Source organism: Mobula hypostoma, chromosome 6 (genome assembly GCF_963921235.1).
Source record: "Mobula hypostoma chromosome 6, sMobHyp1.1, whole genome shotgun sequence".
NCBI lineage: Eukaryota > Metazoa > Chordata > Chondrichthyes > Myliobatiformes > Myliobatidae > Mobula > Mobula hypostoma.
This window is the reverse complement of record NC_086102.1, coordinates 36,070,613-36,097,992: the sequence shown is the minus strand read 5'-3', so window position 1 is coordinate 36,097,992 and position 27,380 is coordinate 36,070,613. Positions and strand designations below refer to the sequence as shown.

The window sequence follows — 27,380 nt, the reverse complement described above, 5'->3', positions numbered from 1 at the left end:
ATATCCTTCTATTTTCTTCACATTCACGTGTCATTCAAAATACCTCATGTTTCTGTCTCTATCACCAGCCCAGGCAACACATTCCAGGCATTTACCACTCCCTGTGTAAAAAACTTGCCTCACACCTCCTTTGAAATTACCCCATCTGACCTTAAATGCATGCCCTGTGGTACTAAACATTTCAACCTTTGGAAAAAGATATTGTCTATCTATGTCTCCCATAATCTTATAAACGTCTGTCAGATCTTCTGTCAGCCTTTACCACTCCAGAGAAAACACCCAAGTTTGTCAAAACTCTCTTCATAGCATACACCATGTAATCCCTGCAGCATCCTGGTAAACTTCTTCTGCACCCTCTCCAAAGCCTCAACATCCTTCCTATAATGGGGTGACGAGAGCTGTATGTAGTGCATCCTCCGTGTGCATGAGAAGAGCACAGTCATTTGCATATTGTATGTAGCTTAAGAATGGGCTCTTGCATAGTTTTTGTTCAGGGGAGAAGGCGGCGGAGGTTGAAGATATTTCCTTCAGTGGTGAACTGAATAGCGATGCTCTCCGAGGTTCTCTTTCACTTCCTGTAGCAGCATGCTTAAAAAGAAAGCAAAGAGGATTTGTGCCAATACACAGCCTGGTTTCATGCCAGTACTGATGGGGAATGGGTCAGATAGGTCGCCACTGTTCTTAACCTGATTCCTTTGGCCTCCATGGAGTTGCTGTAGGATGGTGATAGGAAAGGACCAATTTGTCAAATAATCCAAGATATTTATGTTGAGTTAATATAACTAAAGTCAAAATTGGTGAAATTCACAAGTATTTGTTTTACTTTCCTCATTGGTTGTACTGTTATCATAAAGCTAATTATGCTGATATTGAAGCCTCCTAACAACTTTTGTTCAGTCAGTTTCGGAAATAATTTAACAGGCCATTCATCTTCTTGCTGTTTATGAGACTTTAATGTTACAGATTAGTTACCACATTTACACACATGTCCAAAGTAATTTACTGTGTACGAAAGATTTCAGCACATTTCAGTTTGTCACTGTACTAAATAAATACAATTATTTCATAAAATAACTAAATCATTACATCCTTGTTGAATAAAAAGTAAACTGAATAGGATATTAATAAATATCCATCAAATCTGTAACTGATCTAATGTCTCACATGCCAAAAGAATGACCAAGTGCAGTATCTGGCCTGAGGGTTGCCACTGTGGCTTCTATATTTACCCACATAACTGCATCCTGTACTTGGCTTTCTAAAAAATAGGGGAAATCTTAAGTACTGTGATTCTTCAAATGTACTTTTGCATTCCAAGGGGCATAATAGGAAAAACAATTACAAATTACTTATTAGTACTAACAGTGCAAGGAATTTCTGAGGTTTCCATAACCTCCACATGGTATGTTCAACCACATCAGCCTGCAGGTTTCTCTCAAATGTTTGAACTGAATTTTCCTTGGCTATTCTCCTTTACGCGTATGTTCATTTTTCTTCTATTTCTCTCCAAAGAACCAAACACAGTTCTGGCTTTAGTTCAATTTCCTTCATAGCAGGTAGAGCATGCTTTAGTAGAGTTAAGTGAGCTGGGCAGATCAGAGGATGTTATGTTCAAACCCCTAAATACAAGAAAGAAAATTCAAATAAAGTAATCGTTCCTGAATGTAAATCTATTAGTACTCAAAATATCTACATCTAGACATCAAAATAGGACAGTATACTTGATCTTGTACTTTAAGATTGAAGAATAAAGGAGACTACATTTTCTGAAAAGTAACATATTTCTCTATTTTCTACGGTTTTTAAGTTTCTCTAGGGAACATTATAACCCTTATTCAAATAACAAACCACCAGCTAAGAGAAACTAAATAAAAATGGTTTCCATAGCAATTACAAGGTAAGTACACACTTGAAAAATTTCAAGGATTGAAACTGTTATCTGTGAACAAAATATAACAATTAAGTTTTATGAAAACAAATTTGAATAAACAAGTTTAATAAGCATTTTTTTAAACACAAGTATTTTTAATAACCCAAAAGATATTTTTGTGTTTATACTGTTTTGTTAACATGACTAAATTAGATACCTTAATTTTTTGAAAGTTGTGGATAATCCTCTGGCTTTAGTACAAGAATCCTGCAAATAGGACATGTACTTTGTTCCTTCAGCCAGTAATCAATACACTGGAAAAAAAAGCAGTTCTTCAATTATTGGAAAATAATACTTAGAGGCAAGGCAGAAAAAAAAATCTATATTAGTTACATCATTGGATGATAGATAAATTAATTTTAACAAACTAAAGAAAAATAAAGTCTGGTGTCTGTCGATGTGCTTATTTAGGCACTAGAACATAGTGAGTTATAATAGAACAAATTCTTTGGATCTTTGCTTTGTAGATAAGTTACACTGTCCAAGGAAACCCAGTTTGCAGTACTTCTGATAACTTAAGTTCTTCAGTATTAATAAGACATATCAGTCTTAAGTTTTACGACTTATAACATCAGAATTGGGTGGCAAGGTGGAGATATGTCTCTACCAAAGGTGTTCCTTCCCTCTATTAGTCTGTGGGTCACCCTTGGACAAAGTGCAGCACCTGTTTAGCGCACCCCCCTCCCCCCATCTTTGTAAAGACACTGCCCAGACCAAGGCAATGACAAACCACTTCCATATAAAAATTTGCCAAGAACAATCATGGTCATGATACCATGATTGCCTACGTCGTACGGCTTGGCACATAGAAATGATAATGAACATCAGAACATCTTATACAATATTAATAACAAATTTGTGAAGACATGCACTATTCTCTACATTTTAATGCATGTGATAATGCAAGTACTCCTGTTGTCTCTGTTTTAATTTCTGTACTGCATATTTCAACACATTGTTAGGATAATAATGTACAAGTTTTTAGCACATACACTGCATTTTAACTGAGTATATAAAAGCAATTGATGTATTGATTCTAATTTGACACTCAAGCTAGTCCGTTGAAAAGACTTCTTGCGTCAATTAGCATTGCAAAATACATCATAAAACCATTAAAAAGTTTATTTTGTGTTCCAATTCAAAAAAATATATAAAACAAAACCAGAAGCCAGCACCTTTAAGTAATTTTCTTTTTGTTAGGGGATCAAACATTGCATTATTCATGGCAAAACCCAGTAGCAAGGTTCTGCCAGTCACAGTGAGGCACTGGGAAAGAAATTAGAAGATGTTGTAGTGTTACATACTGAAGCACTCTGCTGCAAAGATTACACCAAACTTGACCTTGTGCAGAAGCTTAAATCATTTCATGCTTGTATTTAATGTGGAAAATGCTTCTGTTTTCCTCTGGCCTTGAAGCTATTTCTCACACATTAACTTCAGTCAAACAGTATTTTCTAAAGCAGAAATTTTTGTTTTCTCTCTGCAGGATGGAAATCAGGGTTGTATATTTTTTGACATTGTAAGTTATGCATTAAGAACAAGGTAACATTCAAATAATAGCAACTAAAAGGTATATTCATTTAGATTATTTCTTTTTGCTTTTATTTACAATACTGCATCCAGTTATGTTCTCTCAATCACCAGCTCTGCCAGCTTCAAAGATTTCACCATATTCTTACATCTTCCAAAAAAAAGTAAGATTTTATTTATGCTCCCTTCCACATTTTTGCCAAGTTTTATGTCATTCTAACATGTCAAAATTACATTCTTTGTACCCACGTTCAGATCTTTTACACTGAAGAAGGAAAAGAAGTCTTTTTGTACATGTTTATCAATAATAAGATTATTCCAATCTCTTTGTATCAATACTGTTATTCTGTTTATAATTTTGGAAAATTAATAAAAAGATTTAAAAAGAAAGAAAAGAATCATTCAAAGAACACTCTGTCTGTAGTGACAAATATGTACTTCATCACACTGACAAATCTAAGATCCAACATATCCTTCATTTTATGTCTACAATCAAGCCAGCTTATTAATTCATTAAGAAGTGCAGACGGACATGCCAGGAACAGTGTCTGACATTCTTAAGATTGAAGTGACAACCTGATAAAACAACAGTTGTTAAGCAGCAAAAACATCCACAGGTTGTTTCAATGATTCCGATCAAAGGTGTGCATTCTTTTCACGTCTAGTCATGAATGGTGGAGTAAACTCAAACATCACCATCCTCAAAGAGGTGGACTTGATCACGTGTACCAGGCACTGGCAAACATAAGATTGGCTCCATATCATGTTATTTCAGGACTGCAAAGTGGATGATCTTTGTTGACTCCCAAGACCCTCAGCCTCCCCATGACATTAAGCACTAGATGCAGGAATAGGTTATAGGATAAACCAATTGCCTGGCTATGGTGTTGAAGTCCTGCGCTCCTCAGCTAGCCATCAATTTAACCAAGCTGCTTCAACACATGTGCAACATTAACAATGTCAGGCTATATCCTGTACACAATCCAACTAATTACAGATGAATCAGTCAGCTTTTAATTATCAAAATGATGGAAGATGTCATCAACAGAATTATCAAGAGTCCCTTGTCACCAGTGCCCAGTTTGGGATACATCAGCACCACTGCATTAAACATTCATTAATTAATGTTTAATTATGTTCAAGTTAATTCCAGAGATGACGCGAGAGTGAGTATCCTTTACGTGAAGGCAGCATTTGATCAAGTGTGGCACTAGGCAACCTTGGTAAAATTAGAGTGTCTTTCTCTTAACTTCAAAGGTTGGATTCATACCTTGCATAAATGAAGATGTTTTTTAGTGTTGAAAAACCATAACCCCATCACAACAGGAGATCCTCAAGGCTGAGTCCCTGGCCCAATCAACCTCACCTGCTTTAACGTGGAGAAGTAGAGATGTTTTGTTGGTGATTGCTTAATTTTCAACTCCATTCAAATCTCCTCAGCAAACTATTTGCTCTGCCCACATGTGACAAATCCCAGAAGACACTTATTTTCAAAGATGAAGATTAATTTGTCTCATGTACATTGAAATATACAGTGAAATGTATTGTTTGTGTCACTGACCAACACATTCCAAGGATGTGTTGGCGGCAGCCCACAAGTGTCCCCATGCTTCTGCTGTCAACACAGCATGCCCATGACTTACTAACCACTGGAGGACCCAGAGGAAACCCATGTGGTCACGGAGAGAATGCATAAACTCCTTTCAGACTGCAGCTGGAATTGATGCTGTAAAGCATTATGCTAACCATTAAGCTGCCATGCCGCCAGGCAAGGACTTACAAGTGACAGGTGGCACTCGCATCGCAAAGTGCTAGACGAAGAGTTATTTATTTATTTAAAGATACAGCATGGAGCAGGCCTTACCAGCTCTTCAAGCCATGCTGCCCAGCAACCCATTGATTTGCTCTGCCCACAGGTGACATTTCCCAGGAATTATAGGGGCATGAGAGAGGGTTGGGCAAAATTAGCTAACCACTGTGTTACCATGGTTGAACCACCCATTTCTGAAGTTCAATGATGTTAACATTGCTGAGTTCTCTATTTTTAATATTCAAGCCAGAATATTAAGTTCCTCTAATATTCTTCTAAAACGTCTAATATCATTGACCAGAAACTCAAATGGATCAGTTGTACAAGTACTGCTGTTAACAGCAGGGTCAGGGACGTTATCCTTTGGTAAATGGCTAATCCAAGATCCTTCCACCACCTACAAGGTATAAGTAAAGTGTATGACAGAATGCCTTCTACTTAACTGGATGAATGCAGATCCAGTAGTGCTCATGAAGATTGGCACTATCCTGGGACAGAGCAACTGACTTGACTGGCACTCTATTATCCAATCATTCATTTTTTCCATAACAATTCATGTCCCATGGCAAACAACAGGAATTCTGCAGATGCTGGAAATTCAAGCAACACACATCAAAGTTGCTGGTGAACGCAGCAGGCCAAGCAGCATCTATAGGAAGAGGTGCAGTCGACGTTTCAGGCCGAGACCCTTCGTCAGGACTAACTGAAGGAAGAGTGAGTAAGGGATTTGAAAGTTGGAGGGGGGAGGGGGAGATCCAAAATGATAGGAGAAGACAGGAGGGGGAGGGATAGAGCCGAGAGCTGGACAGGTGATAGGCAAAAGGGGATACGAGAGGATCATGGGACAGGAGGTCCGGGAAGAAAGCCAAGGGGGAGGGGGTGTGACCCAGAGGATGGGCAAGAGGTATATTCAGAGGGACAGAGGGAGAAAAAGGAGAGTGAGAGAAAGAATGTGTGCATAAAAATGAGTAACAGATGGGGTACGAGGGGGAGGTGGGGCCTTAGCGGAAGTTAGAGAAGTCGATGTTCATGCCATCAGGTTGGAGGCTACCCAGACGGAATATAAGGTGTTGTTCCTCCAACCTGAGTGTGGCTTCATCTCCACAGTAGAGGAGGCCGTGGACAGACATGTCAGAATGGGAATGGGATGTGGAATTAAAATCTGTGGCCACTGGGAGATCCTGCTTTCTCTGGCGGACAGAGCGTAGATGTTCAGCAAAGCGGTCTCCCAGTCTGCGTTGGGTCTCACCAATATATAAAAGGCCACATCGGGAGCACCGGACGTAGTATATCACCCCAGTCGACTCACAGGTGAAGTGATGCACCAATATATAAAAGGCCACATCGGGAGCACCGGACACCTATAAAAGGCCACATCGGGAGCACCGGAACACCAATATACATCACTTCACCTGTGAGTCGACTGGGGTGATATACTGCGCCCGGTGCTCCCGATGTGGCCTTTTATATATTGGTGAGACCCGACACAGACTGGGAGACCGCTTTGCTGAACACCTACGCTCTGTCCGCCAGAGAAAGCAGGATCTCCCAGTGGCCACACATTTTAATTCCACATCCCATTCCCATTCTGACATGTCTGTCCACGGCCTCCTCTACTGTGGAGATGAAGCCACACTCAGGTTGGAGGAACAACACCTTATATTCCGTCTGGGTAGCCTCCAACCTGATGGCATGAACATCGACTTCTCTAACTTCCGCTAAGGACCCACCTCCCCCTCGTACCCCATCTGTTACTCATTTTTATGCACACATTCTTTCTCTCACTCTCCTTTTTCTCCCTCTGTCCCTCTGAATATACCTCTTGCCCATCCTCTGGGTCACACCCCCCCCCCTTGTCTTTCTTCCCGGACCTCCTGTCCCATGATCCTCTCGTATTCCCTTTTGCCTATCACCTGTCCAGCTCTCGGCTCTATCCCTCCCCTTCCTGTCTTCTCCTATCATTTTGCATCTCCCCCTCCCCCTCCAGCTTTCAAATCCCTTACTCACTCTTCCTTCAGTTAGTCCTGACGAAGGGTCTCGGCCTGAAACGTCGACTGCGCCTCTTCCTACAGATGCTGCTTGGCCTGCTGCGTTCACCAGCAACTTTGATGTATGTTGCATGTCCCATGGCAGTTGTGATTGATCCATAAAATGTATTTCAGCTACACCTAGGCCATTTTGATAAATCAGTAGTTTGGCAGGTGCTACAGGTAACCCCACATCACGGTTGTTCAGATAATAGAATATTGCTATTACAAATTCACAAATTACTACCCAAAAATTTGAGATACTGAATAAAATTCACTCTCATGGAATTTACATGAGGTACAAAAAATAAATAAAACTCTAAATTAATTTTCAGCTCACATTTCCCAATATAGGCACACATCACATGGCTTTGCATTATGGAAAAGTGTGATATGGACCTTTTATCTAGGATGCAAACCTACCTGCAACCCTGCATAACACGGCTCACCTGTATCAAGAAAGTCAGGGCAACAAGTGCATGGAATCAGCAGTGCATGAAGATTCACTTCTCATTCATACACCAGCATAATGGAATATATCACTCTTCTTTCATCAATATGTATCTAAATCTTTGAACTCCCTCCCTAACAGCAGTGTAGGAACACCTTTACCAGAAGGACTGCGATGATTCAATGTGTGACTCATTATAACCTTCTCAAGCTGTATCATAAAAATGGTAATGAATGAATGAGAAAGGTCAAATTATGTACTTTTCCCTCACCCCTTAAAGGTGGTGTGTGTGTGTGTATTTTCCCTCAATCTTGGGTTCTCCACCAGAGGCCTGGGAGCTTGTGGGTTCAGCACAGTATCCTTGCTGTTCCTAGTCATGCACTCTTCCGGATCAGGTTCTCAGATGTTGTTCATGGGATTTGTTGGAGCCACTCTCTCAGTCCAGGTGTCACAGGTCCAGGTGCTCCTGTCACCACCGGGATTACTCTGGCTTTAATCTTTCACATCCTTTCTATCTGCTCTTTCAAGCCCTGGCATTTCCCCTGCTTCTCATATTCTTTCTTCCTGTTGTTACCGTCATTCCGGATTGTCACATCTATTACTATTGCTTTCTTCTGTTCCTTGTCCAGTAAGACTAGGTCTGGTTTGTTGGCCAGTACTTGCTTATTAGTTTGTATTTGGAAGTTGGTCAGTACCTGCTTATCAGTCTGTATAAGTACCATAGCTCTGTCATTCTACACTACTTTCTCAGATGTTTCCCATTTGGACTTGGGAATGTCCAATACTGAGAGCTGACGTTCCTGTACACAATTCCTGCAACTTGGTTGTGCAGTTGAGTGTCCATTCCTGCATCTTGCACCTTACTATTATATGCTGTATGGCTTCAGCAGATTCCTTACACAGAATGCATCTTGGGTCTTGTCTGGTGTGATAGACCTCCTGTCCCATGATCCTCTCTTATCCCTTTTGCCTATCACCTGTCCAGCTCTTGGCTCCATCCCTCCCCCTCCTGTCTTCTCCTATCATTTTGGATCTCCCCCTCCCCCTCCAACTTTCAAATCCCTTACTCACTCTTCCTTCAGTTAGTCCTGACGAAGGGTCTCGGCCTGAAACGTCGACTGCACCTCTTCCTACAGATGCTGCTTGGCCTGCTGCGTTCACCAGCAACTTTGATGTGTGTTGCTTGAATTTCCAGCATCTGCAGAATTCCTGTTGTTTGGTGTGATAGACCCCTGCTTCTATTGCTTTTGTGCTCAGCGCCTGTTCTTGTGTAGCCATCAGCCACACCTCTGTGCCATCCTTCAGCCCTGCCATTTCCAGCCATTAGTAGGACTTTCTTATGTCAGCCACCTCTGATATCTGGCAATGGGTATCCCGTGCAATGGCACATCCCGTGCAATGGCATGTCCTGCCATGGCCTCTTGTCCTTTGGCGCTGCTTCACCAACTTCCTTTTCCAGATCCCCTGCATGCTGTCTTAGGCATTCCCATAGCAGGTCGTCCTTTGGGACCATCTTCCTGACAGACTCATGGATGTTTCGCACTTCTTCCAGGACTGTGGCCTTGACACTTCCAAGTCCCTATCCTCCTTTATTCTGGTGGGTGTATATTCACTCGGCATTGGACTTTGGATGGAATCCTCCGTGTATTGTTAGTAGTTTTTGTGACTTGACGTCATCAGCTTCCATTTCCTTCCTTGGCCAGCACACTACTGCAGCTGTGTATCTGATGAATGGTAGGACGAATGTGTTGATGGCTCTGATCTTGTTCTTCTCATTCAGCTGGCCGTTTAGGACCTGTCTCACTCTTTGGAGGTACTTGCATGTTGCAGCCTTCCTTGCGTCGTTATCGTGCACCTGCGGGATCCCCAGGAATTTGCAGCTGTCCTGTGCATCTGGTATGTGGCCTTCTGGTAACTCGACTCCTTCAGTATTGATGAGTTTGCCTCTTTTCACTACCATCCGGCTGCACTTTTCCAGTCCAAGTGACATCCCGATGTCTCTGCTGTGCACCCTTGTCAGGTGGATTAGTGAGCCAATGCCTCTTTCATTTCTGGCACTCAGCTTGATGTCATCCATAGTGGTGGTGATGTTCACACCACCCTTGAACCTGTACCCATATCCACTCTTTGAGATGATCTGGCTGAGGGGTTTCAAACCGATGCAGAACAGCAGTGGATACAGTGTATCACCCCATTCCACATCTGATGGTCACCTGTGCTTTGAGTTAACATTGTCCTCCAACGGCCCATTGAGTTCTTGATGAAGGTCCTTAGTGTCTTGTTGACCTTGTCTAGAGACAGGCATGTATTTATAGATATACATATATATAAAAAAATTTAAATGTTGCTCCTCAGGGGAAATTCACAGCCTGAAAGTACTTCTAAACATATCAAGAAGACAGTATGAAAAGAACACTTCTATCGTTCATTTTATATTGAAGTGCAGCATTTTAATCTAAGGAAATGCAATCAAAATATTTATATAAATCAGGCATGACGCTGAGGAGGATTTTCAAACCTTGAGCTAATATTCTCAACAAGTCACATGTAAAAGATATAATTATGCAATAAATATCAATTTACTTCAAGTGAACAGGAAAAATAAATCCCCCTCATGCTGACTGAATAATTTAGGTTTAATAAGGATTACACCTGAGGAAGAAAACAGAATTAATTTATAAAAAAACATATCTATCTTCAAACATACAGAAAAAAAATCAGATTTCCACACTGTTAATGATATACTGAATAATCGCTTAGGAAGCTGAATTGCAGTCTGAGTAGAAACAGTAGTAATTTCCAATTATGTTCTTTGTGATAAGATCTGAGGGAGAACAACAGAACATTATGTACTCATATCACTGACAAGTTACACTGCTACACAGTCCAGAATACCATTATTATTAATTATTTTTGATTGGTATTTTAAGTATGCCTGCTACTTTAACCATCTGCAGTTCAAGTTATTAATAATATAAATATTTATGTTCAAAAAGTCATCAATAGTTGTGTAAAAATGAAAAGCAAACCCACCTTTTTGTGAAAAGTATGCTTGCATTCCAGCTGATAACAATCTTTGTGGGGAACTAATTCCTCATGGCAAATGACACAAGGGTCTTCTTCAATGCTCTTGGGGCAAAAATATAAAATGAACTTAGATTAAAATACAAAGCAACTGGTTTAATAGAATTTGAAGTTCAGGCTAGATGCACTTCAAGCTTAAATTCTGGATCTAAACTTGAACTGCTGTTGGTCACAGATAGTTGTGAGTTGACAGAAGTGGACAGGCTTCGGTTTGAGAGCATCTGCACTGGTAGTATCAGGTGGGTCTTCTATCCTCAGCTGCTGAATACAATGCACCAGTAAGAGCCAGGCATACACACATCAAAGCTGGCATACAACTACATATCACAAAAGATCCATCAGTGGATCCCTCATCCGATTCAATAAACTGGCTGCTGGTGCTGGTGTTTGCTGCCCACCCAACCATCTGCTGGGTTCCTACCCTCCTCTGTACAATCTGTTGACCCAAAGAAAATAAACACTTCTTCCCTATTGATTGACACTCCACGGTATTCATTGCACTCAATGTCTTGCAAATGAATTTCTAATCTATAGCTTAAAAAGCCAAATGAAGTTCACAACAGTAAAAATCTGTCACAGAGGGTTTCTAGTTTTTATCTCCCGCACAGGTCATGGACCTCTCTATATTGCATGTAGAGTGGCTATAACAGAGGTGGACATGTTATGCAAATAGAAACTAAAACCTACTCCAGTATGCCACTGCTGCCAACTTACAAATAAGGGACTTTTTACGGTCTCAAATATGTACATTTCCTAAAAATCCTGATAAGAATCTACTAGATGTAATTTTTAATTTGAAACCTTATTATAATGGATCTATATCTAATATTTATAATATGTTGCTGGGAATGAGAAGTGTTCCTTTAGATAAAATTAAAAATCTTTGGGAACAAGACTTACAGACTTCAATTTCTGAGGAAACTTGGAATGAAATTTTTAAATTGGTAAACACTTCATCGTTATGTGCTCACCACTCTCTCCTACAATTTAAAGTGGTCCATAGGGCCCATATGACCAAGGATAAGTTGTTTCGCTTTTATTTGGATATACCTCCTTATTGTGATAAATGTAATAATGGAGAAGCTTCACTCATTCATATGTTTTGGACATGCCCCAGTCTTGAAAAATATTGGAAAGAAGTATTTCAAACCTTCTTGGTACTTTTTAAAGTAAATTTTAAGCCTAATCCTTTGACCGCTTTATTTGGTATTGTTGAAGGAAAGGATATTATTTTGAAGAAACACACGCAAAAAAAAATGCTGGTGAATGCAGCAGGCCAGGCAGCATCTATAGGAAGAGGTACAGTCGATGTTTTGGGCCGAGACCCTTCATCCTGAACACACACACAAAAAATGCTGGTAAATGCAGCAGGCCAGGCAGCACCAATAGGAAGAGGTACAGTCGACGTTTCGGGCCAAGACCCTTCAGGTCTCGGCCCGAAACGTCGACTGTACCTCTTCCTATTGATGCTGCCTGGTCCGCTGCATTCACCAGCACTTTTTGTGTGTGTTCCCTGAATTTCCAGCATCTGCAGATTTCGTGTTTGCGTTATTTTGGAGAAATCTGATTTGTACATTTTGGGTTTTATTTCTCTGATGGCTAGGAGGGCGCTCTTGCTTAAATGGAAAGATGTAGTCCCGCCCACTCACGTTCAATGGCTGCGTGATGCGATGTCATGTTTAAATTTAGAGAAGATTCGGTGTTCAATTTGTGAATCTAATCAAGACTTTCAAACATTGTGGGGACCTTTTTTGAACTATTTTCAAAACCTTTGATTTGCCGTAAAGCACAGATGATGGCTAATAATATACTTTTTCTTCTTTTTTCTTCTTTACTAATCAGCTTCGGTCTTGGTAGTGGGTTAGATTTTTTTTCCATATTATAAATTTACTATATTTCAATATTAATGAATTAATCAATTTGTATGAATATAGAGTAAGGAGTTTGTATGTGCGATTCAATATAATGTATTTGATATATTTCTTTTTTCTTGAACTCTGTATTCTCCTATGTAGAAAATTAATAAAAAAATATTGAAAAGAAAACTTACTAAATTAACAAACATGAAAACATCATAATATTACAGTCTAACACCCAGTGTCTGAATAACTTGTTTAGGAAATTTAAATAGTGAGAAACTCATAATTAGAAAAGGAATCTACATGTTACTATTAAAGCTCAGGCACATCCTAGAGGTGAATATTGAAAAGTAATGTTTTTCTTTGGTTCCTTTTTTCTCTAATTTCCTCTCACTCACTACATGGATAGACACTAGAGTTTTATTTAAAAAGGAGGGTATTGGTAATGCCTGCCTGCAATAGTTTCATTGTAGGGTAAAGGTTTGTTCTCCGTATTAAGTACTAAATGTATAATTTAATAATATTGCACATTGTACTCCATTTCTGAAATTTGCTAGGATTGACTTCAAAGGAACTGAATTTCTGAAGCAGACGGCAATGTGGCTATGTTACAACATCATGCATTTAATGTAAGTGATTAAGGATAAAGTTCAACCTCACAAGGCGTTCTATCTCATAGTTCGCTTAAAAAGAATGAATTCTCATTCATTCAATTAATCAGAATGTAATATATTGCACATCAGCCATTTCAGTGATTATATTATAGAAATACAACTTTACTTTTTACCTCCTGATGCTGCAGAAACTGTTGTTGATACTCAACACCCATCCATGATTTCTTCTCAATTTGTCCTGGCTCATCAAAATTGCTTAATTCTGACCTAGAAGAGAGATTAAAGCATCAACTTTGCTCAGAGAACTATTCTTGTATAAGAGATCTAAAGGGCATCATGATTATTCAACAGATACAGTTGACTAATGAGTCAGGTTCAAAGACTGTATAGGTCTAAACGCCAGTACCAATTCTTAAGTCAAGAGACAATTGGGACATGTTAGGCTCTCTTACAGGAGTAAGGTGGGTGTGGTTGAATGGAAGCGGAGAACAGGCAGCTATCTGAGTCCATATAATATAGGATCAGGAGGTATTTCTGCACAAATCAGCTCCCAATGCAAAATAAGCACATTTTCATCCCATACATTGACAGATATGGGGAAATAATTCAAGATTATGGACCACGCACAAGGCTACACTGGACCTGGTTTACTCCCAGTGCAGCAGACACCAAATACTTCAGGTAAACCAATGTTGCAGTGATGTTATTTCTTTTATTTGCAAATGAAAAGCCCCATCAGCAACTCCAAGCTTTCACACAATTACTTTTTTTTTGTTTTTTCTAGTTTAACCCAACCCAAGCACAATCCAGCTTTTGTGTAGAGGCTTAGGAAAGATGGAGGCCCTCCACTGGTCGGGGTCGACCATGGTTGTTGTGTCCCAGCTGTCTATGTCGATATGCAAGCAGTGTGATATGGAGAGCAAGCTGTTGCCATGCAGCAGGCTCCCCCTCTCCATGCAACTGATGGGTCCAAAGGAACTGCAGAAACTCATACAGTTTGGCATCAGTGGTGTCACAGCAATTACCAGTCAGTGCTAACCTCAACATAGGACTGCCTTAGGGACTATAGCTCTGGATATTTCCTTGGGGTTTACTACCAAAGCCCATGATTGGACATAGCTGCAAGGGAGCAGGGGTTTGAAATCATATCTGTTGAGTCCTAATGTGCCCGAAACCACTGGTTTTAAGGTGCTAGTAAGCTGCCTTTCTCCCTTCTTTTCAAGAAAGGAGGGAGAGAGAAAAAACAGGGAGTTATAGACCGGTAGCGTGACGTCAGTGGTGGGAAAGATGCTGGAGTCAATTACAAAAGATGAAATTACGACACATTTGGATAGCAGTAACAGGATAGGTCCAAGTCAGCATGGATTTACGAAGGGGAAATCGTGCTTGACTAATCTTCTGGAATTTTTTGAGGATGTAACTATGAAAATGGACAAGGGAGAGCCAGTAGATGTAGTGTACCTGGACTTTCAGAAAGCCTTTGATAAAGTCCCACATCGGAGATTAGTGGGCAAAATTAGGGCACATGGTATTGGGGGCAGAGTACTGACATGGATTGAAAATTGGCTGGCTGACAGAAAACAAAGAGTAGCAATTAACGGGTCCCTTTTGGAATGGCAGGTGGTGACCAGTGGGGTACCGCAGGGTTTAGTGCTGGGACCGCAGCTGTTTACAATATATATTAATGATTTAGATGAGGGAATTAAAAGTAACATTAGCAAATTTGTTGATGACACAAAGCTCGGTGGCAGTGTGAAATGTGAGGAGGATGTTATGAGAATGCAGGGTGACTTGGACAGGCTGGGTGAGTGGGCAGATGCATGGCAGATGCAGTTTAATGTGGATAAATGTGAGGTTATCCACTTTGGTGGTAAGAACAGGAAGGCAGATTATTATCTAAATGGAGTCAAGTTAGGAAAAGGGGAAGTACAACGATATCTAGGTGTTCTTGTACATCAGTCACTGAAAACAAGCATGCAGGTACAGCAGGCAGTGAAGAAAGCTAATGGCATGCTGGCCTTCATAACAAGGGGAATTGAGTATAGGAGCAAAGAGGTCCTTTTGCAGCTGTACAGGGCCCTGGTGAGACCACACCTGGAGTATTGTGTGCAGTTTTGGTCTCCAAATTAGAGGAAGGATATTCTTGCTCTTGAGGGAGTGCAGCATAGGTTCAGAAGGTTAATTCCCGGGATGGCAGGACTGTCATATGTTGAAAGATTGGAGCGACTGGGCTTGTATACACTGGAATTTAGAAGGATGAGAGGGGATCTGATTGAAACATGTAAGATTATTAAGGGATTGGACACGCTGGAGGCAGGAAGCATAGGTGAGTTTTGAACCAGGGGCCACAGTTTAAGAATAAGGGGTAGGCCATTTAGAACGGAGTTGAGGAAAAACTTATTCACCCAGAGAGTGGTTGATATGTGGAATGCTCTGCCCCAGAAGGCAGTGGAGGCCAAGTCTCTGGATGCTTTCAAGAAAGAGATGGATAGAGCTCTTAAAGATAGCGGAATCAAAGGTTATGGGGATAAGGCAGGAACTGGATACTGATTGCGGATGATCAGCCATGATCACAGTGAATGGCGGTGCTGGCTTGAAGGGCCGAATGGCCTACTCCTGCACCTATTGTCTATTGTCTACACCTGGCGGAACCAGGTGTAGTAACTAAGAAGTACTATATAAAATTATGAGAGGCCTAGATAAGGTAGACATTCAAAGACTTTTATTCCCCAGGACGGAAATGATTGTGAATGGATGCCAGATGCCAGTTTAATATCATCTCTAAACTCAATTACTAGAAGGCAAAGATTTAAAGTGATATGGAAAAGTTAAAAGGTCCTTTTTTTTTTACATAGATTGTTATAAATGCCTGGACTATATAGGTTTTAGGTGCTAGGGGAGGGAAGGTGGTAGAAGCAGATATGATAGAGATCATGTGCAGGAAGAGGAGATTTGATTAGATTAGTATGATGGCACAGGGATCATGGGATCTAGGACCTGTTCCTGTGCTATATTATTCTATGTTTTATATAACAGACAAAATGGAGGGATATGATGTTGTGAAGAAGATTGGACTGGCCATGATCGGAATGATTGTTAGAGTGGCTTGAGGATTGACTGGACTACTCTTACTCCTGTTTCATTATATAATGACCATGAAGTGAATCTAAAATGCTGTACCCTTATGAGCTCCCAACCATCACATGATGGGTCAAATCTGTTGAGAAACTTCAGTCACATGACTACAGAGACTCCTTGAGAGGACAGGTGTCTTGCAACAAGCCACTCGCCTTTCTTTCAGCATAACACAATAGCCCCATTTGCTCATAATAAGGGTAACTAAAATACTCAAGGAGCATGGCATCAGCCAGATAACAGCAACAGTTTAACTGGCAGCTTATTCACTAACTTAGTCCTTACACTGCTATCATAGCACACCACGTACTATCTCAAAGCTACACTACAGCATCTCATTGGATTCCTTTGCTGGCCTCTTAAAAATCTGCACGACCTAGGTCAAGGGCAGCACTCATAAGGGATGCCACTCTCTTCAAGTAATAGGTTACACTGACTTGAAAATACATTGTTCTTTCAACAGATCTGGCCCAACATGCCAAAAATTTCTGGCTAATGGTACTATGGGTGCATCCTCACTCTTCCAATTGCAGTGCTTCAACTAGCAGTTCACCAACACTTTCTCAATGACAAATGTGTCACTTACCAGTGAAAACTCAATTCCAAAAATACAAAAACTAAAAAGAAATTAAAATACCACTTTAAATTTAAAATTATCAGAATCAGCTTCATGAAACCATCATATCATATTGAATTAAGACTTACCTGTTTCTATATCCATGTAACTGGCTTGATGCTGGAGTCACAATGGTGGCTGCAGCATTAGTAGCTGAATGTAAATGGAGAGAATGCTGGGGCAATGGTAAACTAGGAGAGCTTGCTTTCCTCCCAGATTTCTACAAAACAGAAATTAGATGAAAAAAACTTGGATAAACCTATATGCAAATATGAACTATTTAAAAATGAAAGAGATACCTAAATTTCTGTTAACAAGTAAAAGAATGGAAAGAGGCATTAAATAGCCTGCCAGTACCTTGTTGGATAAGTCAAATACCTAGTCTGTTCACAGGGACCCAACTTTAACAAACATTAATGCTCAGAAAGGACAGCCATGCGGCATTACTACAGATTCATATTGAAAATAATATCAAAATGTGCTCTCACAGGTGTTGCTGCATATGAGAGAGGGTGAGGGAGAGGGAGACGGCGAGGGAGGTGAGGGTGAGGAGAGAAGGTGAGGGAGAGGGAGTGTGGGGGGAGACAATACAGAGAGGGAGGGGGAAAGAGAGAGATGGATTAACAGGGAGGGGGAGAGAGAGCGTGAGAGGGAGAGGGAGAGAGAATGAGGGAGATAGACAGAGAGACGGAGAGAGTGTGGGACATGGAGAGAGAAAGGGAGAATAGGAGAGAGAGAGGGAGACATTGTGGGAGAGAGATGGAGAGAGAGTGTGGGAGAGGGAGACATGATTAAGTGGGAAAGTACAAGAGAGAATGTAGGATGCATGCAGCATTTTGTATAGCTGCATTGCATCTACAGTTTCAACATGACAAGACTCAAGCATGAAGGTTATGTGCACCTTCAGAAAACAGGGTAGACTGAAGCAAAATGAAAGATGATAGTTGTATGTTTTTAGTCCTTTCCTAATTCAAGTGCATCTCACTCCTGCATTGCTACGACAGTAGTTCTGAAAACACTGTTGATAAGATTGAGAGATTCTTATTTAATGATAATTAACCCAATGTAAAATACAAATTTACAGCTATTAAACCATTAAAATTTACTAATTGTGGTGTTGATATAGAATCTGGATAGTGTAGCTAACTGGTTACATTGAATCAAAGCAAACTTTTAATTGCTTTATAAGTACAGGAAGAAACTTGCAATCAGCTGTTTGCACTCTGCGCAATACAGCAATGGCAATGCTCTCAACTCTGAAATATGATGCTATTGATTTCAACTCAACTGAATTTCAGAGTGGAATGAAAGTACAGAGCCATTGTTTTTTAGTTGCTTAGTACATTCAATCAAGCATGGTTTAGTACCCACTAATGTTACCGTAAATGTTAATCAAACTTCTGTCTTTTTTACATTATTGGGAATAAAGTAATAATTCAGAATTTTTGTCCTTTTTTTTGTAATTTTCTGTTCTGTTGTTGGCAGCAGTAGTTTGAGCTTGCAATAGATCTCCTCCGAATTCTTTTTCATAACTACAATGAAATCAATTATATACTTAGCCAAGCTAAAGAGGTCAGAGAAAACAGTCTACTTACGGGAACCTGCAAAGCAAGCGGGTATCGTGGTTCAGGATTGATGAGTTCTGGAAGATTACTCAGTTTAGCTCCATTTTTGATCAGCTGAATATGATTATTGAAATTTTTCTAAATTAAGAAAAAAAATCAATTTACAAAAACTACATGGGAACACATTTTTCCAATGAATGCTGAATAAAATCAAAACATTATCATGTATTATTTGCTTTACTAACCAAAAACATTTCAAAACCAATCTTGGTCTGCATTAACTTAGTTATCTAATCTGAGTTGGTGTAAGAGAATGAGGTTTTAAGCAAATAAAAGGTCAGAAAAAATGTGAACCTCATTCCAAACATAAAACAATCTGGACTTTACCAATTCAGAAAAAGATTATGACAATTCTAGCATCACAGACTTCTAATGTGGGTGCATTTTTAAAATAAAGTTATGAAATAGAATATTTTGACTCTATCCAAAGTAATATTTCAGAGTGCATCATATATTAACAGAAGAAGTGTCAAGGGTAAATGAAAAATTATTAAACTCTTGCCTAGATATTCCTGAATTTTTAAGATATAAAGACTGCTTTGATATTACTTCTGTGTTGGTACAAAACGTGCAAAAGTGCATTTCTTCAGAAAATATGGCAAATAGGAAGTGATTAACACATATCTAATATGAATTGGAAAAAAATCTATATTAATATCTAAAAGCTATTAACAAAAGCAAAAAAAAACAAACAAAAGATTACTGGGTATTGCAATATATATATACACACACACACACACACACACACACCATTAACAATGTGACTTCTTAAAACATCACATCTAAGATCTTCAGCATTATCATGGAAAAGGATAGAATCAGAGAGGACAGGAACATTTTTAATTGGGGAAGGGCAAATTATGAGGCTATGAGGCTATAAGGCTAGAACTTGCGGGTGTGAATTGGGATGATGATTTTGCAGGGAAATGTACTATGGACATGTGGTCGATGTTTAGAGATCTCTTGCAGGATGTTGGGGATAAATTTGTCCTGGTGAGGAAGATAAAGAATGGTAGGGTGAAGGAACCATGGGTGACAAGTGAGGTGGAAAATCTAGTCAGGTGGAAGAAGGCAGTATACATGAGGTTTAGGAAGCAAGGATCAGATGGGTCTATTGAGGAATATAGGGAAGCAAGAAAGGAGCTTAAGAAGGGACTGAGAAGAGAAAGAGGGAGGCATGAGAAGGCCTTGGCGAGTAGGGTAAAGGAAAACCCCAAGGCATTCTTCAATTATGTGAAGAACAAAAGGATGACAGGAGTGAAGGTAGGACCAATTAGAGATAAAGGTGGGAAGATGTGCCTGGAGGCTGTGGAAGTGAGTGAGGTCCTCAATGAATACCTCTCTTCACTATTCACCAATGAGAGAGAACTTGATGACAGTGAGGACAATATGAGTGAGGTTGATGTTCTGGAGCATGTTGATATTAAGGCAGAGGAGGTGTTGTAGTTGTTAAAATACATTAGGACGGATAAGTCCCCGGGACCTGACGGAATATTCCCCAGGCTGCTCCATGAGGCAAGGGAAAAGATTGCTGAGTCTCTGGCTAGGATCTTTATGTCCTCGTTGTCTACGGGAACGGTACTGGAGGATTGGAGGGAGGCGAATGTTGTCCCCTTGTTCAAAAACGGCAGTAGGGATAGTCTGGGTAATTATAGACCATTGATCTTTAAGTCTGTGGTGGGAAAGCTGTTGGAAAAGATTCTTAGAGATAGGACCTATGGGCATGTAGAGAATCATGGTCTGATCAGGGACAGTCAGCATGGCTTTGTGAAGGGCAGATCGTGTCTAACAAGCCTGATAGAGTTCTTTGAGGAGGTGACCAGGCATATAGATAAGGGTAGTGCAGTGGATGTGATCTATATGGATTTTAGTAAGGCATTTGACAAGGTTCCACACGGTAGGCTTATTCAGAAAGTCAGAAGGCATGGGATCCAGGGAAGTTTGGCCAGGTTGATTCAGAATTGGCTTGTCTGCAGAAGGCAGAGGGTCGTGGTGGAGGGAGTACATTCGGATTGGAGGGTTGTGACTAGTGGTGTCCCACAAGGATCGGTTCTGGGACCTCTACATTTTGTGATTTTTATTAACGACCTGGATTGGGGGTAGAAAGGTGGGTTGGCAAGTTTCAGACGACACAAAGGTTTGTGGTGTTGTAGGTAATGTAGAGGATTGTCGAAGATTGCAGAGAGACATTGATAGGTTGTAGAAGTGGGCTGAGAAGTGGCAGATGGAGTTCAACCCGGAGAAGTGTGAGGTGGTATACTTTGGAAGGACAAACTCCAAGGCGGAGTACAAAGTAAATGGCAGGATACTTGGTAGTGTGGAGGAGCAGAGGGATCTGGGGGTACATGACCACAGATCCCTGAAAGTTGCCTCACAGGTAGACAGGGTAGTTAAGAAAGCGTGTGGGGCGTTAGCTTTCATAAGTCGAGGGAAAGAGTTTAAGAGTCGCGAAGTAATGATGCAGCTCTATAAAACTCTGGTTAGGCCACACTTGGAGTACTGTGTCCAGTTCTGGTCGCCTTACTATAGGAAGGATGTGGAAGCATTGGAAAGGGTACAGAGGAGATTTACCAGGATGCTGCCTGGTTTAGAGAGTATGGATTATGATCAGAGATTAAGGGAGCTAGGGCTTTTCTCTTTGGAGAGAAGGAGGGTGAGAGGAGACATGATAGAGGTATACAAAATATTAAGAGGAATAGATATAGAGTGGATAGCCAGCGCCTCTTCCCCAGGGCACCACTGCTCAATACAAGGGGACATAGCTTTAAGGTAAGGGGTGGGAAGTTCAAGGGGGATATTAGAGGAAGGTTTTTTACTCAGAGATTGGTTGGTGTGTGGAATACAGTGCCTGAGTCAGTTGTGGAGGTAGATACACTAATGAAATTTAAGAGACTACCAGACAAGTATATGGAGGAATTTAAGGCGGGGGGTTATATGGGATGCAGGGTTTGAGGGTCGGCACAACAATGTGGGCCAAAGGGCCCGTATTGTGCTGTACTATTCTATGTTCTATAAGACAGGAATTCCAAAACATACAATCTGCTTTGATATAATATTAATTCAATTGCACTTATCCAATTAGAAAGACTACTGAAATACAAAGTACAAATGTGAGTAACATGAATTTAAAAGTGGAAGATGTACTTGTTCAACTTGAGATAGACAATATACATGGCCCTGGTGGCTAAAGGGATCAGGGGGTATGGAGGGAAGGCTGGTACAGGGTTCTGAGTTAGATGATCAGCCATGATCATACTGAATGGCGGTACAGGCTCGAAGGGCCAAATGGCCTACTCCTGCACCTATTTTCTATGTTTCTATGTCTGCAAAACATTAAAACCCTATTGAGGTCAATGTGAAGTTCAAATATATTACTCATAAGAACATAAGAAATAGGAGCAGGAGTAGGTCATCTGGCCCCTAGTGCCTGCTCCGCCATTCAATAAGATCATGGCTGATCTGACCATGGACTCAACTCCACCTACCTGCCTTTTCCCCATAACCCTTAATTCCTCTACTATGCAAAAATCTATCCGACCTGGTCTTAAATATATTTACTGAGGTAGTCTCCACTGCTTCAGTGGGCAAAGAATTCCACAAATTCACCACTCTCTGGGAAAAGCAGTTCCTCCTCATCTCCCTCCTAAATCTACTCCCCTGAATCTTGAGGCTATGTCCCCTAGTTCTAGTATCACCTACCAGTGGAAACAACTTTCCTGCCTCTGTCTTATCTATCCCCTTCATAATTTTAAATGCTTCTATAAGATCTCCTCTCATTCTTCTGAATTCTAGTGAGTGCAGTCCCAGGTGACTCGATCTCTCCTCATAGTCTAACCCCCTCATCTCTGGAATAAACCTGGTGAACCTCCTCTGCACCGCCTCCAAAGCCAGCATATCCTTCTTCAATAAGGAGAACAGAACTATACACAGTACTCCAGGTGTGGGCTCACCAGTACTCTGTATAGTTGCAGCATAACCTCCTTGCTCTTCAATTCAATCTCTCTAGAAATGAAGGCCAACATTGCATTTGCTTTCTTGGTAGGCTGTTGCACCTGCAAACCAATTTTTTGTGATTCATGCACAAGCGCTCCCAAGTCCCTCTGCACTGCAGCATGCTGCAATCTTTTACCATTTAAATAATAATTCACTCTTTCATTTTCCTTTCCAAAGTGGATGACCTTGCATTTACCAGCATTCTTTCCATTTGCCAGACCTTTGCCCACTCACTTAACCTACCTATATCTTTCTGCATACTCTCTGTATCTTCTGCACAATTTCCTTTTCCACTCAATTTAGTATCATCACAAACTTAGATACACTATACTCGGTCCCCTCGTCCAGATCGTTAATGTATATCATGAATAGTTGCGGGCCAGCACTGACCCCTGCGGTACACCACTCATTATTGATTGCCAACCAAAGTAACACCCATGTATTCCAACTCTCTGCTTTCCGTTAACCAATCCTCTATCCATGTTAATACATTACCCACAACTCTATGTACTCCAGTAAGATTGTCAAACAGGATTTGCCTATGTTGAATCCATGTTGTGTCTGCCTGATGGATCCATTTCTTTCCAGATGCCTCATTAGTTTTTCTTTAATGATTTCTTCAAGCATTTTTCCAACTACAGATACAAAACTAACTGGCTTATAGCTATTTGCCTTTTGCCTACATCCTTTTTTGAACAGCGGCGTGAGGATTGCTGTCTTCCAATCCGCCGGGACCTGGCCAACGCCAACAGAATTTTGGTAAATTATCACCAAAACCTCTACTGTAACTTCTGCCATTTCTTTCAGTACCCTGGGATGCATTTCATTAGGAGAGGGGACTTGTCTATTTTCAGGCCCAGAAGTTTGCTCAACACTACCTTTTTGGTGATAGCTATTGTATCGAGGTCCTCACCTCCCATCGCATCCATAACATTTCTCTTTGGCATATTAGATGTATCCTCCACTGTGAAGACTGGTACTAAATAGTTATTCAAAGACTAGGCCATTTTCTTATTATGCAATATCAATTCCCCCTTCTCATCCTCCAAGGTACCTACATTTAGTTTAGCCACCCTTTTCCACTTTATATAATTATTAAAACTTTTACTATCCTTTTTTATATTTTGTCCTAGTTTATTTTCATAATCTAGCTCCCTTTCTTTATTGCTCACTTAGTGGCACTTTGTTGCTTTTTAAAGTCTTCCCAATCATCCAGTTTCCCACTACTCTTGGTGATTTTGTATGCACAAGCTTTTAGTTTGATGCCTTCTTTTATTTCCTTTGTTATCCAGGCTCCCCTCCACGCTTACTGACCTTGCTTTTAACTGGAATATACTTTTGCTGAGCACCGTGAAAAATCTCTTTGAAAGTCTTCCATTGTTCCACCATATAGCCTGTGCTCCCAGCCTACACCAGCCACTCCTCCCATTGTTGTCTCCATTGTTTAGGCATACATCACCAGTTTTCAACTGAACTACTGCACTCTCTATTTGTATGAGAAATTCAATCATACTGTGATCACTCTTTCCAAGAGGAACCCGAACTACAAGATTACTAATTTTACCTGTATCATTGCACAGGACCAGACCTAAGATAGCATGTTGCCTTGTAGGTTCAGTAACATGCTGTAGCACGGATGCATTCTATGAAGTCCACCTCAAGACTGGCTTGACCAACCTGATTCACCCAATCTATGTGCAAGTTAAAGTCCCTCATGATAACTGCTGTTTCATTCTTACGTGACTCAGACATTTCTCTGTTTATTGCCTGTGCCACTGTAATGTTATTATTTGGTGGCCTATAGACAACTCCCACCAATAATTTTTTCTCTTTACTATTCCTAATCTCTACCCAGATGGACTAAACATTCTGCTCCTTAGATCTGAAATCGTCTCTATTGTCCTGATCTCATCTTTAATTAAGAGCGCTACCCCACCTCCCTTACCTTCCTGCCTATCCTTCCGTATTACCTGATATCCGTGGATATTTAATTCTCAATCCTCTTTACCCTGCAACCACGTCTCTCTAATGGCCACTAAATAATACTTCTTTGTCCTGATTTGAGCCACAAGTTCATTGACCATGTTTTAAACACTATGGTCATTCAAATGAAGTGCCCTTCCACTTATTGTGCTTTTAAAATCTTGTAATCTTTTACTCTTTTGTACTTGACTTACCTTCACTCCACTCTTACTTTTCTCTTTATTTTTTGTTTTTTTCTTTATCCACACTTTTCTTTTTTACTTTATCCATGCTGCTCCAATCTGTTGAACTCCGCCCCCCCCCCCAACTATTTAGTTTAAAGTCCTCTCCACAGCCCTAGTTATGCGATTCACCAGGACCCAGGTCCCATCACGGTTCAGGTGGGTCCGTCCCATTGGTACAGCTCCCTCCTTCCTCAGTACTGGTGCCAATTTCCCATGAACTCAAACCCACTTCTCTCACACCAATCCTTAAGCCACACATTTAACAGTCTAATCTTCTTGACTCAATGCCAATTTACATACGGCTCAGGTAGTAATCCACAGAGTACTTCCTTTTGGTTCTGCTTTTTAATTTAGTCCCTAGCTGCTCAAATTCCCTCAGCAGAACCTCTTTCCTTATTTTACCCATGTCATTGGTACTCACATGGACCACGACAACTGGATCTTTCCCCTCCTACTGCAAATTCTTCTGCAGGTCAGATATGATGTCCAGAATCTGGGCACCAGGCAGGCAACACAGCCTTCGGGATGCGCTATCCTTGCGACAGAGAACTCTGTCTATTCCCCTGACTATACTATCCCCAATTACCACAACATTTCTCTTCTCTCCCCCTCTTGAATGGCTGGCTCCCTGAACTATGGTGCCAGTTAGGTTGCTGACCCGTCCTGCAGCCCCCACTGTCATCCACATAGGGAGCATAAATCTCAAACCTGTTGGTCAAGCTCAAGGGCTGAGACTCCTCCAGCAATGTCTCCTGGTTCCACTATCTTGCTCACTCACAGTCACACCCTCTTGTCCCTGACCACGGACCGAATCTAACGGGTGTGCTTACCTCCTGAAACAGAGAATCCAAGTAACTCTCCCCCTCCCTGATGTGTCGCAGTGTTTGAAGCTCAGATTCCAGGTCATCAACTTTGAGCCTGAGTTCCTCGAGCAACCAACACTTGCTGCAGATGTGGTCACCAGGAATCACAATGGGGTCCACCAGCTCACACATCATGCAGCTACAGCACATTATCTGAACCTGCATCATCCCTTATTTAATTAGCTGTAATTTAGTGACTTATTATTCAACCACTACAAAAGCCTTACCTGCTACTTACCTGTGCCTCCTTGCCAAGGCCTCAAGTTCCCACTCCTACACTGGTCCCTTCACACAATGGCTGCTCTGCTTTGACCCTGCTTTACTTTTATTTGCTCCTGCTAATGAATCATGAATCGATTGGTCCACCACTACTCCAATAAACTGTTAAGAGCTTAGATACTCTGAAGATACCAACGGCCTGCAAGAATGAGGCCCTCTGGTACAAAGAATTCCTAGTCACGTTCTTGTTATGAAACTGACAGTTTGCCTACTTAGGCTTCAAACCTTTTCTGTAATGGTTAATGCATAATTTATCCTCCTAACTCCTTGCCATGTCAATATTATTACTTACAGTATATTCACAAATTAACTGCATCAGAAATTTCCTCTTTTAAAACTATAAATCCTTCAAAAAATCTGCTAGACATAGAAGATATTTGAAATGGTGTGTAAAAAAAAACAAAACAGCTGATGCTCTCAGTCTGTCAGAATTGGAAAACAGCTTGATATCTCTTATTCTATGAACAATATTGATTTGGTTTTTGGTGTTCTGAAAATGCCAACAGCACAGTTTTCATTAAATAGTAGTGGACAGAAGAAACTATCCACTCAATAATGGTTGTTGCCTTTTTTGGAAATGCAACCAAATTAATCTTGTTTCTTTATTCCTTTTCCAGAGTGCCACAAACTTTTCACTACCTTTTACTTCTCCTCTGCAACTGTACATCGTGACATTAAAGATAAAAAATGTTTATTTTCTGGATAACAGAAGAATGTGAAGGAAAGCCAATACAATCAGAAGTATACATCGGCCAACTGTTGGTTCTGTGGTATATTACTCCCTGATAAGATATGTATACAGGTAATAGACTTAGCAGCAAGTGTGATTCTGTTCATGTAGCCTGGATTTATTTTTCTAACAATGATTGTAACAAGATTACTCACATAAATAATAAGTCATTAAAATGAAGTTGATAGTTATAGAAACATATTCAAGACAAATTGAATAGATTTGAAATACCTAATGTCAGTTACATTTACAAAATAGTAATAGTACTCCAAAAGACAAGAAAAGAAACTTCAATTTGTGTTTACCTTTGTATATTCAATCTTGCTTCTGAGATCAGCAGCAGTAGCATCCCATTTGTTCACAGTGGCTTGAATATGTGATGGATCAGCAATTGGCCTGGAATTTAATAAAGGACATGTTTATGCAAAATACAGACCAGCTTATAACCTCAATAGCATCACACCATTTTTCAAGCTTCTTTAATCAAACATTAAGTGTTCAATTGTGCCCTTTACTATTTAAGCAAAGGCTGAGAAAGAGGTTTTTTTTGTTTATATACATAATTTTTTCTTTTTATTTCTTTTTTTATGACTAATTTCATTACGAGTTTGGAAGTCTATTATTCCT

General features: G+C 40.4%; 1 protein-coding gene across 2 annotated transcripts in view; it reads right to left on the bottom strand.

Annotated features, from left to right (window-relative positions):
- Positions 1-939: 939 nt before the first annotated feature.
- The window catches only part of LOC134347934 (uncharacterized), a 105,977-nt gene continuing 79,536 nt past the window's right edge, over positions 940-27,380 (bottom strand). For both annotated transcript variants that reach the window (XM_063050582.1, XM_063050583.1), the window contains exons 21-27: positions 27,059-27,149; positions 18,652-18,759; positions 17,146-17,276; positions 13,479-13,572; positions 10,782-10,877; positions 2,088-2,184; positions 940-1,619 (exon numbers count right to left, since the gene is read on the bottom strand). In XM_063050582.1, coding sequence (XP_062906652.1) covers positions 2,089-2,184; positions 10,782-10,877; positions 13,479-13,572; positions 17,146-17,276; positions 18,652-18,759; positions 27,059-27,149 — 616 coding nt within the window. In that variant the 3' untranslated portion in view covers positions 940-1,619; position 2,088. The remainder of the gene's footprint in view (positions 1,620-2,087; positions 2,185-10,781; positions 10,878-13,478; positions 13,573-17,145; positions 17,277-18,651; positions 18,760-27,058; positions 27,150-27,380) is intronic.